Source organism: Aspergillus puulaauensis, chromosome 7, assembly GCF_016861865.1.
Source record: "Aspergillus puulaauensis MK2 DNA, chromosome 7, nearly complete sequence".
Taxonomy (NCBI): domain Eukaryota; kingdom Fungi; phylum Ascomycota; class Eurotiomycetes; order Eurotiales; family Aspergillaceae; genus Aspergillus; species Aspergillus puulaauensis.
Window position 1 is genome coordinate 1,991,068 of NC_054863.1, and position 14,539 is coordinate 2,005,606.

General features: G+C 49.3%; 5 protein-coding genes across 5 annotated transcripts; 3 read left to right on the forward strand and 2 right to left on the reverse strand.

The window, feature by feature from the left end:
• Positions 1–418: 418 nt before the first annotated feature.
• APUU_70739A (serine/threonine-protein kinase) lies at positions 419–3,822 on the reverse strand (the record flags this gene model as incomplete). The annotated part of the gene is made up of 3 exons (XM_041695644.1): positions 419–687; positions 739–3,632; positions 3,740–3,822. 3 exons carry the CDS (start codon positions 3,820–3,822, stop codon positions 419–421), a joined length of 3,246 nt encoding a protein of 1,081 aa, XP_041561355.1.
• A 1,996-nt stretch (positions 3,823–5,818) lies between these two features.
• On the reverse strand, positions 5,819–8,227 carry APUU_70740A (GTPase-activating protein GYP6; the record flags this gene model as incomplete). The annotated part of the gene is made up of 6 exons (XM_041695646.1): positions 5,819–6,990; positions 7,039–7,181; positions 7,237–7,754; positions 7,810–7,968; positions 8,019–8,136; positions 8,205–8,227. 6 exons carry the CDS (start codon positions 8,225–8,227, stop codon positions 5,819–5,821), a joined length of 2,133 nt encoding a protein of 710 aa, XP_041561356.1.
• Positions 8,228–8,457: 230 nt separating this feature from the next.
• Positions 8,458–9,873, forward strand: APUU_70741S (uncharacterized protein; the record flags this gene model as incomplete). The annotated part of the gene is made up of 1 exon (XM_041695647.1): positions 8,458–9,873. The coding sequence occupies one exon, from the start codon at positions 8,458–8,460 to the stop codon at positions 9,871–9,873; it is 1,416 nt and encodes a 471-aa protein (XP_041561357.1).
• Positions 9,874–10,994: 1,121 nt separating this feature from the next.
• Positions 10,995–11,400, forward strand: APUU_70742S (putative Yippee zinc-binding protein Moh1; the record flags this gene model as incomplete). Its single annotated transcript, XM_041695648.1, has 2 exons — positions 10,995–11,093; positions 11,167–11,400. 2 exons carry the CDS (start codon positions 10,995–10,997, stop codon positions 11,398–11,400), a joined length of 333 nt encoding a protein of 110 aa, XP_041561358.1.
• A 721-nt stretch (positions 11,401–12,121) lies between these two features.
• APUU_70743S (alcohol dehydrogenase family protein) lies at positions 12,122–13,508 on the forward strand (the record flags this gene model as incomplete). Its single annotated transcript, XM_041695649.1, has 6 exons — positions 12,122–12,255; positions 12,316–12,462; positions 12,534–12,630; positions 12,703–13,167; positions 13,232–13,353; positions 13,406–13,508. The coding sequence occupies 6 exons, from the start codon at positions 12,122–12,124 to the stop codon at positions 13,506–13,508; spliced, it is 1,068 nt and encodes a 355-aa protein (XP_041561359.1).
• Between the last annotated feature and the right edge of the window lie 1,031 nt (positions 13,509–14,539).

Sequence of the window (14,539 nt, forward strand, 5' to 3'; positions counted from 1 at the left end):
CTATATCACGGGGTATCTCGCTATCTCCTGCCCTCTATATCAATCAATACTAGTCTTTTTTTTGCTTTGTCCTCATCGAGTATCGAAGGGAAAAAAGGAAAAGGAAGAAGGAAAAGGGAAAGATAGACGACGGCAATGTACTAGGCTTCCGACCCCAATTTGCTGCAAAAGAAAAAGCCACCGTTGTCTTACATCCGTCATGATAACCATATTCTTGTCGGGTCGTTTCTGGTCGTAATGCATTGAAGAATGCATCAGGCATTGTTGTTATATTTGTTGTTGTTATGCGCAAAATAGGTGGTATGGATATGTAGAAGAGTTTTCGTTGACCCGAATTTGTCATGCCATGTCGGTATATAAGTCCCTCTATTGATGCAATCGGCTTATCCAAAACAAACCCCTCGGGAATCAGGGCGTTTCAGCTGTCAGCCATCCACGGATGTTCCATGACTTCGCCTATGGTTAAGCGGTTGTCCACATCGCGATCAAGCATTCCCCTGATCAGGTCGATGCAGTCCTCCGAGAATGGTATAAACGGGACCCGAAGGGGATGGTCCAAAATCTCGTCGATGTTGTAAAACGGGTTTTCTTTATACACGATTGTGTACAAGAGAATACCGAGAGCCCAAATATCTTGTTCCTTGCCTCGGTATGACTTTCCCTGGAGAACTTCGGGTGCGGCATAATCTGTACAGCGTGATTAGCTTGAGCAAGTATCAAATGTGCTGGGTATCTTACCTATCGTTCCAACAAAGACATCAAATGGTCCATTCTTTATATAGGCCGCGCTCCCGAAATCTATCAGCTTGATCTTACCTTCCCCATCCAGGATCACGTTCTCATCCTTGATGTCCCGGTGGACAACCAAGGCTTTTGTGTGCAAGTGGTGAATCGCGCTGACCACTTGCTTAAAGATATTCCGACATTCCTGCTCATCCATGTTGGTTTTCAGTTCAATATAGTCGAAGAGATCCATGCCGGGAAGCCCGTGAGGTAACATCTCAATATAATAGTTGACATCATCTTCGAAGAAACCTTCCATTTCCACAATGTTCGGATGCTTCAAACCGTCTCTCCGCAAGTAATCCAAAACGTGGATCTCTAATGGAACCGTACCGAGGCGGCGATCACGGGTCCATGTGTCAACAAGGATCCTCTTTTTCGTCACGTATTTGAGCACAACTTTCTTCGCAGGATTCTTTTTCAGACGGGCAAGTTTGACCTCACCATACGCCCCTTGGCCCATCTCCTCAAGGATCACATAGTCCGAGATCGTACGCTTGCTCTCCTTAGCGTTAGCTGGTGTCACTTCCGGCATTGGCTGGACAGGCTTGTCTGTGAGTGGTTCAGATGCGGCTTGACTGAGTTGCTGGCTCAGAGTTGAAGTCGGCGCCCTCGATCTCTCTGGAACTGTAAGTCGAGGAGTTGTAGTCATCGCTGTCGTGGGCCTGGGAGTTGGAACTTCAGACGAGCTTTCCATCTGCAAAGGTGCTTCATGTTGCGGCGACGGTCCGCGTGCTGCCGGGGTATAAGAATGAATGTTTCTTGAATAGGTGACCCATAACGCATATACAAGTTCCGTTACTGTGACAGCATCTTCGGAGCCATCATCAGTCTCATTCTCGCTGTCGACTTTTTTCTCACGTTGCTTCGGAAATATCGACCCGCTCTTTACAACGCGCAACTGGACATCCACGGCAATAGTAGATCCATCGCGGTGCTTAGCAGTGATACCAGCAGGCTCTAGAAAGACCGATGCGACATTAGCTTTTCCATCGCGCAGCATCGACAAGGTTCGCGCCCTTCGGAAACTGAGCTCCGGGATAACAACGCCATCTACCAGAGGCACATTTTCTTCGTCGGAGATCACGTATAGGAAGTCGTCAAATCCGGGTATGAGGTCGGTGATGTCCAATCCCTCAGGGCGTTCGTAACCAAACAATACAGATGAGAAAACCGAATTCGAGCTAATGATTTTTAAACTCGAGGAGGACAAAACCATGATGCCAGCCACATGGGGGAAGCTAGATATCCGAAGAGAGTTTGAGTCTCCATCTCTGGCAACCGCAGTAGGTATGCAAACTGCCCCCGAAGTAGCCGCCGCGAAGTATTTGATTTCGACAACCTCGGTGAGGCCCTTCTCAACGGGGACCTGGAGACAACTTGGAGGGAGGTGAGGAAAAAGCTTTGTGAGATGTTGACCGGCCTCAACCACCCCATGACCCCAAACCTTGTCGGTCGCGCCACGGGTAGCAGTAATATTCCACGTATCGTCGCAGGAAATATAGGCGACGTCTTCCTGGATTTCCTCTAGAACCCATATTAGGCCGCCGCGCTTTTCCATCACCCAGATACTCGCAGAACCCTTTGTGCCATTGCGTTTTTGGATGGGAACTACATCACCGCATAATAGAACACCGCGCGATTTAGTGGCGGGGTGGTTGAGTTGTCTCGCAGTATACGCACTTGAGCCGTAGCCGTCGTCGGTTTGGGCTCTCCTTGAAGGTCGGGCTCGCGAAGGGGGTTTACTGAGTAACTGTGCGGTAACACCATTGCCCATTCCCATGGACCTTTGAGTAGCGGGTTTCATACGGGACTTATCTGGCGACGGCCGAACTTTCGCAGCAGCGTCGGTGATGGGGTCCCGCAGTTTGGACTCGAGCCACTGTCGTCTGTCCTCTTGTACAACCTCTAGAATACTCAACTTGCGTACTTCTGCCTGTGTAACGCCAAATACGAGACATGATAAGTCGTTTGCCGCTAGGATGGTCCAGGGTGCCTTGGATTCAGTCCGAAAAACGGCCTGTGAAACCGGGTTCCATTTGCTGCTATGGGTGTGCAAGGTAGGAGTCGGAAAGACAGATCCAATGGTCGATGTGCTAAGCGGGGAAAAGGGGTCTGTGGCCGTATATGGTTGTGCTAAAGTGTCTATCAGTTGCCGCTGAGGTGTAATAGAAGAACTGACGTCCGTGAATGTACGTTTTAAGCTTACGCGCCTGGATGAAGGAGCGGACTTTAACCCTTTCCTCTCGGCAGGTAGCTGCTGACTCGAGGTTAATTGTGAGTGCGCTGGCGGCTGCACAGCCTCCTTAACTTCCGGCAAGGGTCGCTGGTGCTCCATAAATTGCTTTTCGAAAACATTGTCGCTCCCCATGTCTGCAGGGCCGGTCATGGCCCCCAAGGAGGACCCTGAAATGGTGGACTGGGATAAAAGATCCACCATGGCCTGCGTGTCCGTATCACCACGCATACGAGACTGAGGAGCTCCGGCAGTGCTGCTGGAACCCCATTTGAAGCGGTCACGCATAAAATCTATAGACCTTTTCAAGATATTCTGGCGATTGTGTAATAGCTCCTCGGACTGTTGCGCGAACGAAAAAGAATGTAGTGATTCTGATGGGAATCGATGAAGATCTTCCAAAGTATTCACATCTTGACTGGATCCAACAGCCATGGAATTGGCTCTCGATGATGAAAGGGAGCGCGGTGGAGAGAGAGTCCGAGGGCTAAGAGCGCCTATAGAAGAGGTAGACATATTCGGGAGTGTAAAGACCCGAGAGGGCGGCTGCGAGCGGATACGATCTAAACCGGATGGTCCAAGTCCATGTTCATGCTGTTCAAGAAGTGGAGACCTAGGGGGAGTATAGAATAATTGTTTTCAGTTTTGATTGTCCTCTTATACAATGGTGTTATGTTGCAGGCAAATGCAAGGGGATGCTGCCGTTGGTGATTTACCCACCTTGGGAAGGAATCAAATCCACCTGTAGGAGTTTCAACCGAGTATTTTGATGAATCACCCTGGTTGCCCGAGGTATCTGTCATGAAGGAATCATCCTCTGGTGATTCTGAGAGGGGCCCCAATGGGGACGATAAAGGACTTGGTTCGCCTGGGATTTACGATACCATCAGCACCGAATTCGTCTCATCCAAATCACGGAATATGCAATGTGGTGGCTAGAACTTCGACTTAGAAATCAACGTGCAGGTGAAAATGCAAGCTTGATGCAAAGAAAACGAGGCGGGCAATGTTTCTTTCCATCCCTTCCTTTTCCAATCCAGTCCAGACTGTATGTTCTTTTTTTTTAGGTATCCCCGCTCCCGTCGCAATGAAACAATAGGAGTCCCAAGGAAAGAATAGCGGCGTCAGACTAACCATCAGGATTATATGAAGCAGACCCCATAATTTTCCAAGCGATCAACGGCCCAGTGGCCAGTACCAGTCGGGCCGTTGGAGAGCGTGTGCTTTAAACGGCGCAATGTCGGATACAAGGCGAATGCAAAGCTAAAGGATCGTGCTACATGAGATGGCCAAATATCATTGAGGGACGGTGGCCGTTGACATAGGAAATCGAGTCTCTCGTGTTTTTCGCCGAGCAGCTTTGTTTTAAGGAGTAGATGCAGACGGTCGATCTCGCTTTTTCTGCGTCCGGGTAGGTAAGGGAATCGAAAGGGCGACCTGACGTAGCCGGAGGGGTGCGATTGAAAAGGAGAGGGTCTGGTTTCGCTATGCTATCAGTGTTAAGAGAACAGTGAACTGCGGCAGACGCAACGTCAGAGGACTGGTGGCTAGCGGAGGCCGACGTGAGCAGCTGCCCCAGTAAGTCACAGGCACTGTGCCAGTGGCGAGGAGGAGCACGCGGGGGAGGGAGGATAAAGGTCAGGTATGTGTATCCTTCTCTGAAAATAAGCAGCAAAAATGAAACGCTGGTCAGATTTTTCTGCAAACCGGCTGCAGCAGTAGTGAGTAAAAGAAAGACTGTCTATCGTCGGGACGGACTTCCGCGAGAAGACTGTAGGGAAAAGAAGAGAGTCGAGCTCCGTACCAACGCTGCGGAGGGACAAGGCAGGTGGCCGTAGAGCGACAAGGAGGTAAGTGGTTGGAAGACGCGCAGGATATCCCGTAGCTGTGGTTAGGTGGAGGAAAAGTGGGGAGGAAATGGTGAAGCTGAATTGAAGGTCGTCCAGCGTGAAAAGATTAAGAAGAAAGAACGGGCCCGCAGAGGATGACGTTGCTTGCTTTTCCCTCTGTTCTTTTATTAATAGACGGACTGGCACTGTGAAGAAGCAAAGCCTTCGAGATATGAATATTTAGCGAGCCACTAGACGAAGACCAAACGCAAATCCGCATGAGGTCCAAGTGGGAGAGCCCGCGGTCGGGGGAGTCTTGAATGCGACCGCGCTACCTTACGTCTCTAGTATACTAGGAGTAGTTAGTATCTCAGGCTCAACCACTGTCACGCTTGGTCAAAGCGCACTGCGATAGGCCAGAGCGGACTCGAGACATTGCCGTACCGGCGTAAGTTGGCCATTAAATATCGAGGTGGTGATGTAATAAAGTAACATGGCAGTCGATCGTTCCTGAACCCATCGATGCTCTATAATATCTCCCCCCGCCGTCACAAAGCTCCCTCTGCCCCACGATGACAGTCTTTCTCAGTGTCTCATTATCACCAATCACGTTTTCATATCCCACTCTACTAATACCTAGCTTATTGTCTCTTTTTAGTTTTGAGGAAACTATCCATACTTACTTTTTACTGCACTCCTTGGCAGAACGGACTAAATAAACCGGTTTAAGCCAAGGGCAGCTGATAGGACAGCCAGGTGAGGCTATCATGCGTGAAACCTCCACGTAGGCGTGACTCTTCAGTGTCCAAGCCCCAGCTTCTGTTGCAAGATCCGAGAACTCGATCTGGGCTCCAACAAAACAACAGATGCGAGGAATACAGAGTGTGAAATGCTCGACATAGCCGGCTACTTAGGCATATGTACATAGCCCGAGGTATATTAAGTTAGATTCATACAGAAAGCCAGCTTTCTACCCTGCTCTCTTAGCACCCCTCAAGCTCTTCATTGCCATCCCATCAGGCTCCGCGTTAGGCTTCTGCTCGACATTACCGTTGCCAAAGTGGGCATTCTGTTTATTTCGCGATTCACCCTGCCTGGTCTGCTCAGGCGGGACAGATGCCGGGCTAACAAAGCTGGAAAGATGCCGGTCGCCTCCTAGCATCCACGAGAATTCCGAATTTGCCAGCGATTGTCGGGTAGCTTGTCGTAGAGGCCTAGCATTGTATACTGGCTTAGGTGATAGGACGCTCCGTTGCCCTCCCTCGCTTCCAACGGGGGACTTGGCGGGAGTTGGGTTGGATGGTGTAGAATCGACCGAGGAGCGTGATGTTTTGTCATTTTCCGATATAGAAGCCTTTTCCCCAGCGGCTGTCCGGTTCTCGGATTTCTTTGCCTCGCTTGCGGTGCCGCTGACCGGAGAGGATGTCGTCACCTCTAAAACTGGGTTCGGTGTTTCCAGGCTGCCCCGAACAGATTCGATTTTTGCAAGAGATTGTTTTATTGAGTTAGTGGTATCGGCGTCGAGAGTCTCCTCTTTCGTCACTTTCGAACGTATATCATTCACTGCCTCGCCCAACGTCTGAGCGAGCGCCCGATTCCTCTTCCACAGGCTTTCAAGCTCACCCTTTAATTTTGAGGTAGCTTCAGACTCGCGGTATGATATCGAATCTGATCCACGAACTGGAGCCACATCTCCAGGTCTCGTCAGTCGTGGACCTTGTTCCGCCTGGATTGACTGCATATTCTTCTTCGCTTCATTCACGGCCCCGCGTACAGCCTTCGCCACACCCCAGGTCTCCGTCCGCCGCTGTATGCCCTCTGACACGTCATGAAAGAGGCCCTCGAAACTCAACGGGCTATTCCTTGCGGGCGATCTTGAGGGGGTGCTTCCCTCACTGCTGTTCATGTAATCGCTGCGGAACTGAAATTTCCGAACCGGACGAAGTCTACCTGTTGATTCGGCCGTCTTCGATAATTCGGGAGGCTTCCCGGAGTATTTGGAAATAATGAACGCGCCTCTCTCAGATGTCGGGTTCTGCTCCAGATACAGTCCATCTTGAACAAAACTCACTGGATTATTTGGGTGGGGTGAGGGATAACGAAGTAATGTAGTCAGGGCCGTTGAGGAATCGGAGTTCAATACTATATCCGTCAGTGTTAAATTTCCAAAAAGCTGGAAAGAGAACTAACACTGCCAGCGTATGCGGAGTAACATAGCTACACACACAAAGTCAACCAGCTCCGATCGAAGCCCCTCTGCAAAGAGGAGATCCCAAACTACAAGCATGTCTTGAAAGGGGAACTCGCGCCCAAAAAGGAGACGCATCCATCGACTTGGTTGATGAATCAGCCACTTCGCCCACACTAAAACGAAAAGCCACAACTTACGTTAGAAAAATCTGCGGCAAGATATCGAGTGCTTGTAGATGGTCGGCCAACTCCAAGTCCGCAGCCACCAGCAGATCGTTATGGATGTGTTCGCACTGAAGGACAATCGGAATCGCATCTGCCTGGCCGTTCGTTGATCTATGTGCATTGTGCTCATAGTATATCCTGGTGGTCTGCATTACGGAGCAGAACAAGTTAAATGCGTCATGCTCGATGTAATCGGCGTCCAAGAGTTGAAACATGCAGTCGTCAGCTTGCCCTGTAGGCCAGGAAGTTTCGCGAGATTTCGGCTCGATAGCATCCCTATCAACAACCCATAGAATGGGCGCTAGTAGCTCATGCATGCCTTGACGATATCCCAGATCGGGGTTGAGTTTCGAATATATAAACAAAATATCAACCATTTTGGCCTTCGTTGCGGGCTCGTGAAAGAAATAGTTCTCCTGCAAGCACCGATCCACGTCTTGCAGTATATCTGCTCTTAGCTGTTCATCTTGCCGCAGGGTTTGCCAAGGAGACTTGCAGAAACGAATCAGTCAAGTAAAGGAATTGTCAAAATGAGGGTTTGCATACCTGTTCATCATCCGCGAGGGGATCGACACTTGACTGAAGATCATCAGGGTGTTCGACATACTTCAGAAAATGCTCTTTCAGTGCGACATATGTGCTGCGCGCGTCTGATATTTTGCTTGGCCATTGTGCATGACCAAGGTTCTCGAAAAGCAGGAATGCCTGTCCCTGAGTTAGCACAGGGTCTCAAGTGCATACTCACGGACGCATACCTTCCAACATATCGACCTCAACCCATCGTCACATATATTATCGTCTTGCTCCGACTTGAGTGCTTCTCGAAGGTCCGAGGGCGTATCGCGGGAGTGAAACAGGATATTCCATCGCTGTCTAGAGATATCGTTAGCAAGAAGGGCCACAGAAAGGACATGGACAGCTTGAACGGAGGGGGAATGCACCTAGAGTCTTCTATACCCCTCATTTCCCCATGTGTAAATGTTTTGGGATTTCCGATGGGTTGAGATGTGAATGGAGGAAACATGCAGAGAGATAAACCGTCGCGGAGGTACAAATGACGTTCCTGATGGGGTGATCGTCATCCCTCGGCCTTTTCCCCGCCAACGGAATTCAGCCAACAACAACTCACCAGTCACCACCAAACCTCCTCTCCCAGTCCCTCAATTCTCTTAATGGTGCGTGGTGCAGGCTTCGATGTCGGCAGATCTGTTCGCAGAGTTCGGAAATGGGCCATCCACTAGGCAGCCTTCGAATGCTGCTCGCCAGCATGCGCCCGCACCTCAGGCGAGCTCTTTAATCGACGGTCTCGATGCATTTGAAGATGCTACACTCGCCCAATCTACTCCTCGCCATCTTAACGAGCCCGCGCCTCTATCTGGTACTCGCAAGCACTCGATACAATATGATGATTTTGGAGAGTTTGAACTGCCGCAGCCTGGTACCAACAACGATGTGCTTTTCGATGCCGCGCTCGAGGAATTTTCAGACGATGCCAGCGATGACTGGGGTGAATTTGAGACTGCAGAACCCTCAATTGGTCATATCAACAAATACAAAGCCGAAAAGCCTGTCGAGAGACAGGAGACCATAAATAAGCCGACCGCCAGCACTTTACAGAATACTCGATCACCATCGGGACTTTCGGGAACGGTGGATCTATTGGGCTCGCTAGACTCGCTTTCGTTCCAAGATAAATCGGCAGCTAGCTACCATCGTTCCATAGATATATTAGTCGACGATAGCCCAGCGACGAAGATTGTCAACATGCAAAATGCAAAACCGAAACTCCCTGTGCAGGAAGAGCTGTTCGAGGAATGGGCTGATTTCACAGATGGACCGATAGAGACCACCCAAAGCTCTAAACGAAAGGTTGCAGACCACCAAGGAATGGTCGGCAAAAAGGGAGACCCGGCGCAAACGTTGAAGCCTACTGCAAAAACAGGGCCAACCAAAGTGCTTAAACCAAGAACGAAATCCCCCCCTGCTGGCCATGTGCGTCCCACGAATATCCCCCCTCCGTCAATCTTACTAGAGTTGTTCCCTCAAATTTTTGAGCGCCTACGACAAGATGGCGCCGAAGCAAAGAGGAATTTGCAGGAAAGAGAAATCCTAGAATCAGTTTCTCTATCTATCATTAACACTCTAAAAACTGTCGCAAGGGTTATCGCGGGCCGTACTCTACGATGGAAAAGGGATGCGATTTTGAGTCAGAGCATGCGAATCGGCCCTGCACGCTCAGGCAAGACAGGAGGGATGAAACTGAGTACTGTGAATAAGAACGAGGACATTAAAGAGCAACAGGAGGCCGTCGATGTCATAAATATGTGGCGAGATCGTGCTGCACTATTCAACTCCGTTACCCAGGCCGCAGGGAGACGTCCAGTGCAGGCTATTATGGAGAACACTCGCGTCACGACTGCCATGGCCAGCCATGGAGCTATAAAGGCTTCGCACGCATGCGCGCTTTGTGGGCTGAAGCGAGACGAAAGAATACCCAAGATTGACGAAAATGTAGAGGACAGCTTCGGTGAGTGGTGGACGGAGCACTGGGGCCACACTGAATGCAGACAATTCTGGGAGGACAACATGGGCCTCCTTGGACAGCGATGACGCTGTTATGGGGGTATTCCACTTGACCTGTTCGGCATTTGATCATGTCAGGCGGCTTACCTTGAGGTTTCACGGTCCCAAGAGGCATCATCCGCCAAATTTGGAACACGGCGTCCAATGCCTACAGGCCCTCTTCCACTTCATGGAAGCAACATATTCAGGGTTGATATCGCGACGGCATTCGGAGTTGCATTCAGCTCTACAAGCACCATCTGTCTGGTTTTGGTATGAACTACGTCATGGTGTAGCGTACTCGTTGTATGTCTAATCGGCGATAACAGAGATAAGCAATCGGCACTCCCAGGTATGGCGGAGAATACGGAGTAGCGAGGAGGAAATAGTTACTATAGTAGTTGCCAGAGAGCCATACTCCATAGCTTTCACAATACTAGGGGATTAAACATATCCAGTCGACTCAAAGAGTACCTTAGGCAACTTGCGGGAGAGCACCTAAGATAGGGAGTGGCTGGTTTGTACCCGATGATCAGGAAATGAATGATGCGAGTACAACCACAGCTGGATGGCAGCCTTATTTACCCACTCATTGATCAGCCGACCGCGCTTGCATCAGCGCCAGCATAAATTCATCCTTGTGCGGCTGAAATTCCCTTAAAAGACATCTGCGTTTGTTCTGCTTGCTTCTTTCGTTTGACTGCGTACTATCCTACCGCCGGCACCACCCGTGACTGAGCGGGCTGTCTTGACTTCCGTCTGACTCCACACTTCCATCCGACTCCTGATCTCAGACCAGCTCAACTTCTCAGTCACTCCGCGACAACCCATTGATTCCGGGGGTATTCACCATTAGTCGAAACTCCATCTATCGCCGTGGTCAAATTGTTTACCTACCAGGCCACCGCAGGAGCTCAGTTAATCCAGCCTAGCCCTACACTTCACAGCTATCTGCCTTCCCCGCCTTGTAACTCCGCTTACCGCAAGGCGGGACCTCCCCAGACAGAGAGTGCCTCTTTGTTCGAGCATATATTCCTTCTCTCTGCTACAAACTGACACCCTTTCGTATATACTTGCCCAGCTCTTGTGCAGCTTACACTCCAGGAATTTCAAGGGTCTCTCCTGACCAGTGGTACCCGGGAAAGAACCGGCAGCAACAACAGGACAGAATGGGTCTCTCTTATAACGTCTACCTTACATCTGCCAAAATATTCGGCTGCAAGAAATGCAAAACCCATCTTGCGGACTACGAAGACATTATCAGTCGGGTGAGTCGATCGTCATCATGCTCCTGTCGAATCTGGTTAATGGGCTACTGCTAACTGGCCGTCTGTTTTGCAGAGTTTCCGGGGCCAACATGGGAAAGCGTATCTCTTCAATAACGTTGTGAATATTACCCAGTCGGAGGCTGTGGAGCGTGGTATGACTACAGGGAGGCATATTGTACGCGACATCGCATGCAGGCAATGTAAAGAAACGGTAGGATGGAAGTACGACAAAGCGTACGAGAACAGCGAGAAATACAAGGAAGGGAAATTTATTTTGGAGGAGGAGCTCCTATGCGTTGTGTGCTAGAGTTCCATCTCGGCTTAACACGTCCTCGAGAGCTATATCAACAGTTTGACGCGGTCCGGTCTTGTTGGAGGGTCCCGAGTAAGGCTCGCACGGCTCTACCTGCACAAACCGGACGAATGTTACAATGGCATATTTGGATTGGCGCAAAGTGAATGGCGTTAAATGGGGTGTACTCCATATTCTATTTTTGGTCAGGTTCAGGCTGGGAGTTTTTGTCTTCCATATGGCACTGCGGATCTTATCAACGGAGGTGTCGATTCCCAGTGCTTCAGATTGGGTTTATTCTTATATTATTTCTTTCTATTTCTATAACAACACTGCATCCAGTTAAGATGGTAGCTGTTCAGCTGTATCTTCAGAATCGAACAAGGTCCCCTCACTGTGGATATTCAACAGGCCGTTAAATAGTTCTCAACTGCTACCAATCCACTCGACATTCTCAGCGCACTTCTGCATTGATAGTAACATCCAAGACCTCAAATATTTCCCAAATTTACAGTCTCATCATGTTCGAACCCTGGGACATTGTCATCCACGGCCGGATCGGGCAGCCATGAAATCGGTCAATATGACGGACCCACCAGCCGTTTATCGGACATGAAGCCGAGATTTGTCCCTCCCCGCGCTCAACAATTTTGTGGGACGGAGAAAAATATCCATATTGTTCCATACAACAGGAGTTAGGAGAGCGAAAAACGAAAGAAAGAAAAAAAAAGGGAATATGTCCAATAAGACAATGCGCGCCGTGGTCTTCAATGGCCTACACAAAGTTGCCGTCGAGGACCGTCCCGTCCCCCAGGTCCAGCACCCGGAGGACATTGTTATCAAGGCGACATATACTGCGCTTTGTGGAAGGTAATTGGAACTCCCATCTTTGATTCTTTGAACGTGTCTTAAAGTAACTGTTGGTTCTAGTGACCTCCATGTATACCGTGGCACTGAACCTGCGGGAACAGGGTTCATCATGGGCCACGAGGTAACTGGTGAAGTTGTTGAGGTTGGTGACGCGGTGAAGACCGTGCAGAAGGGGGACTCTATTGTTTCGGCTTTTACAACGTCGTGGTATGTTACTCACTTGGTCTGCTACGACATGGTAGTATGGAAGTATGCTGATACATGGAGATACCGCAAAGCGGAACATGTTTCTATTGCAAGGCAGGCTTCTCGTCTAGATGTGACAAGAATGCACTTCTTGGATGCGACAATCTAGATGGTGCCCAAGCTGAATATGTACGTGTCCAGTCAAAATTGATTATCTCAAGATATATGGATACATAACAAACTAAACTAAACGCCATGAAGGTCCGAATCCCAAACGCAGATGGAACAGTCATCAAAGCTCCACCGGGAATCGAGGAAAAGTACCTCGTTCTCATGGGCGACATTTTCCCAACGGGATACTTCGCCGCTTTGAATGCATTCAAAAATGTCACCGCAGAGCAAATCGCCCAGCAGACTGTTGTGCTCATCGGCTGTGGACCCGTTGGTCTCTGCGCACTGATTAACGCCCTCGAATACAAGCCCAAGCATATCCTTGCCGTTGACTCCGTCCCATCCAGACTCGAGCTGGCTCGTTCTCTCGGTGCAGAGCCATGGAACTTCCAGACAGACAGGGAGAATCTGGGCAAGAGGGTGCTTGAGCTGACTGAGGGTCGTGGAGCAGATGCTGTTATTGAAGTTGTGGGTTTGAGTCCGGCATTGAGGATGGGATTTGATCTTCTCAGGCCTTGGGGTGTCATTAGTAGCGTTGGCGTTCATAATGGAGAGGTGGGCTATATTCACTCCCGCCTCTGCAGCCATCCAGACTGGAGCATCTACTAATGATTGGCAGATACCGTGGAATGGAAACGAGGCGTATGGGAAAAATTTGACTCTACAGATGGGTCGATGCCCCGTGCGGTCTGTTTCGGATGCGGCGCTAGAGGTGCTGAAGAGGAACCAGCATTTACTTGGGTAGGTCTTTTATGTTTGCGTTGTTGATCATAATGCTAATGCGGATCACCAGGTTCATGGCCGATCACATCATGCCTCTGTCGCAAGCTGTCGAGGCATATGATTTGTTCAATGCAATGAAGGTGCAAAAGGTGATTTTTGAGGCAGCGAAATAAATCAAAGCGGGTCTATTTCCGTCAATATTCTGTTCACAGAAGTATAGAAGTATAGGGTTTATATAGATAGAAATGCGTGGTGTCTGAAGCCTGACTACGCCGTAATCTTCCAAGGCTCGTAACAACCCGACATTGGACCAGAAACCTTATTAGGTATAAGGACCCTAATCAACAATGGCCACGTTGAATCCAACAAAAGCCAAAACTAAATTAAAAATCAAATATAAAACATAAAATATAAAAGCACACCAATCAGTCTTCGCCAGCAAAGCCGATCTCTGGCCCTCTCTCTCTGCCTGCCTTACCAGTTACTACTTTGGACTTGTATATCTTTCCTCCAGATTTGAAACAGACCAAGTTAAATCGTCTTCACTTCAATAGGTAGCTAAGGCAGAAAGAGATCCACCCACGCCCCTGTGATTGTGGCGTGAGCATATGTAGATGAGCTGTTCACTGACACGGCCCGCTCCCACCTGGTGGCTCCAGAGATATCTACTTAAGCATAACGTAGATATTCCTGTACGAGACAATACGGTAGGCATGTACGTACGGCGGGGATACGTGCAGAGTAAGTTACATATATCCCCGTCTTACTAGGTACTAGTATGTAAGGAAGGATGAAGTTCCATGCCAGGCTGCCTTCCTGCGGAGAAAAGAAAAAGGAATTGTCTGCAGGTGTGGCTGGTGACTGCAGTGCGGGGAAGGAAAGAGCTTATTGGATATGCCCGGGCTCGCAGGTGGTACGATTGCGTGAGTGGATCATCTGCCGAGGAATTATAGCTAAGGATAGATGGAAATCAAGGCACAGATGAAATGGATTTCTAGGACATGTAGTGAAGGAGGGAAGTCTAGAATCTAGAAATGAGATGTGGTATCTATATAGCACCATTACTTGGCTGATGAAATCAACCCAAGAAAAAGTGAATAATGCTAGACTGCTCTCCGGTGGGATTTATACATGTAATGGTATAGGTGCCATGCAAAAGTGGCGTTGTATAGTGAAAAAGGAAAAGGGGAAGGGAAAAAAAAAA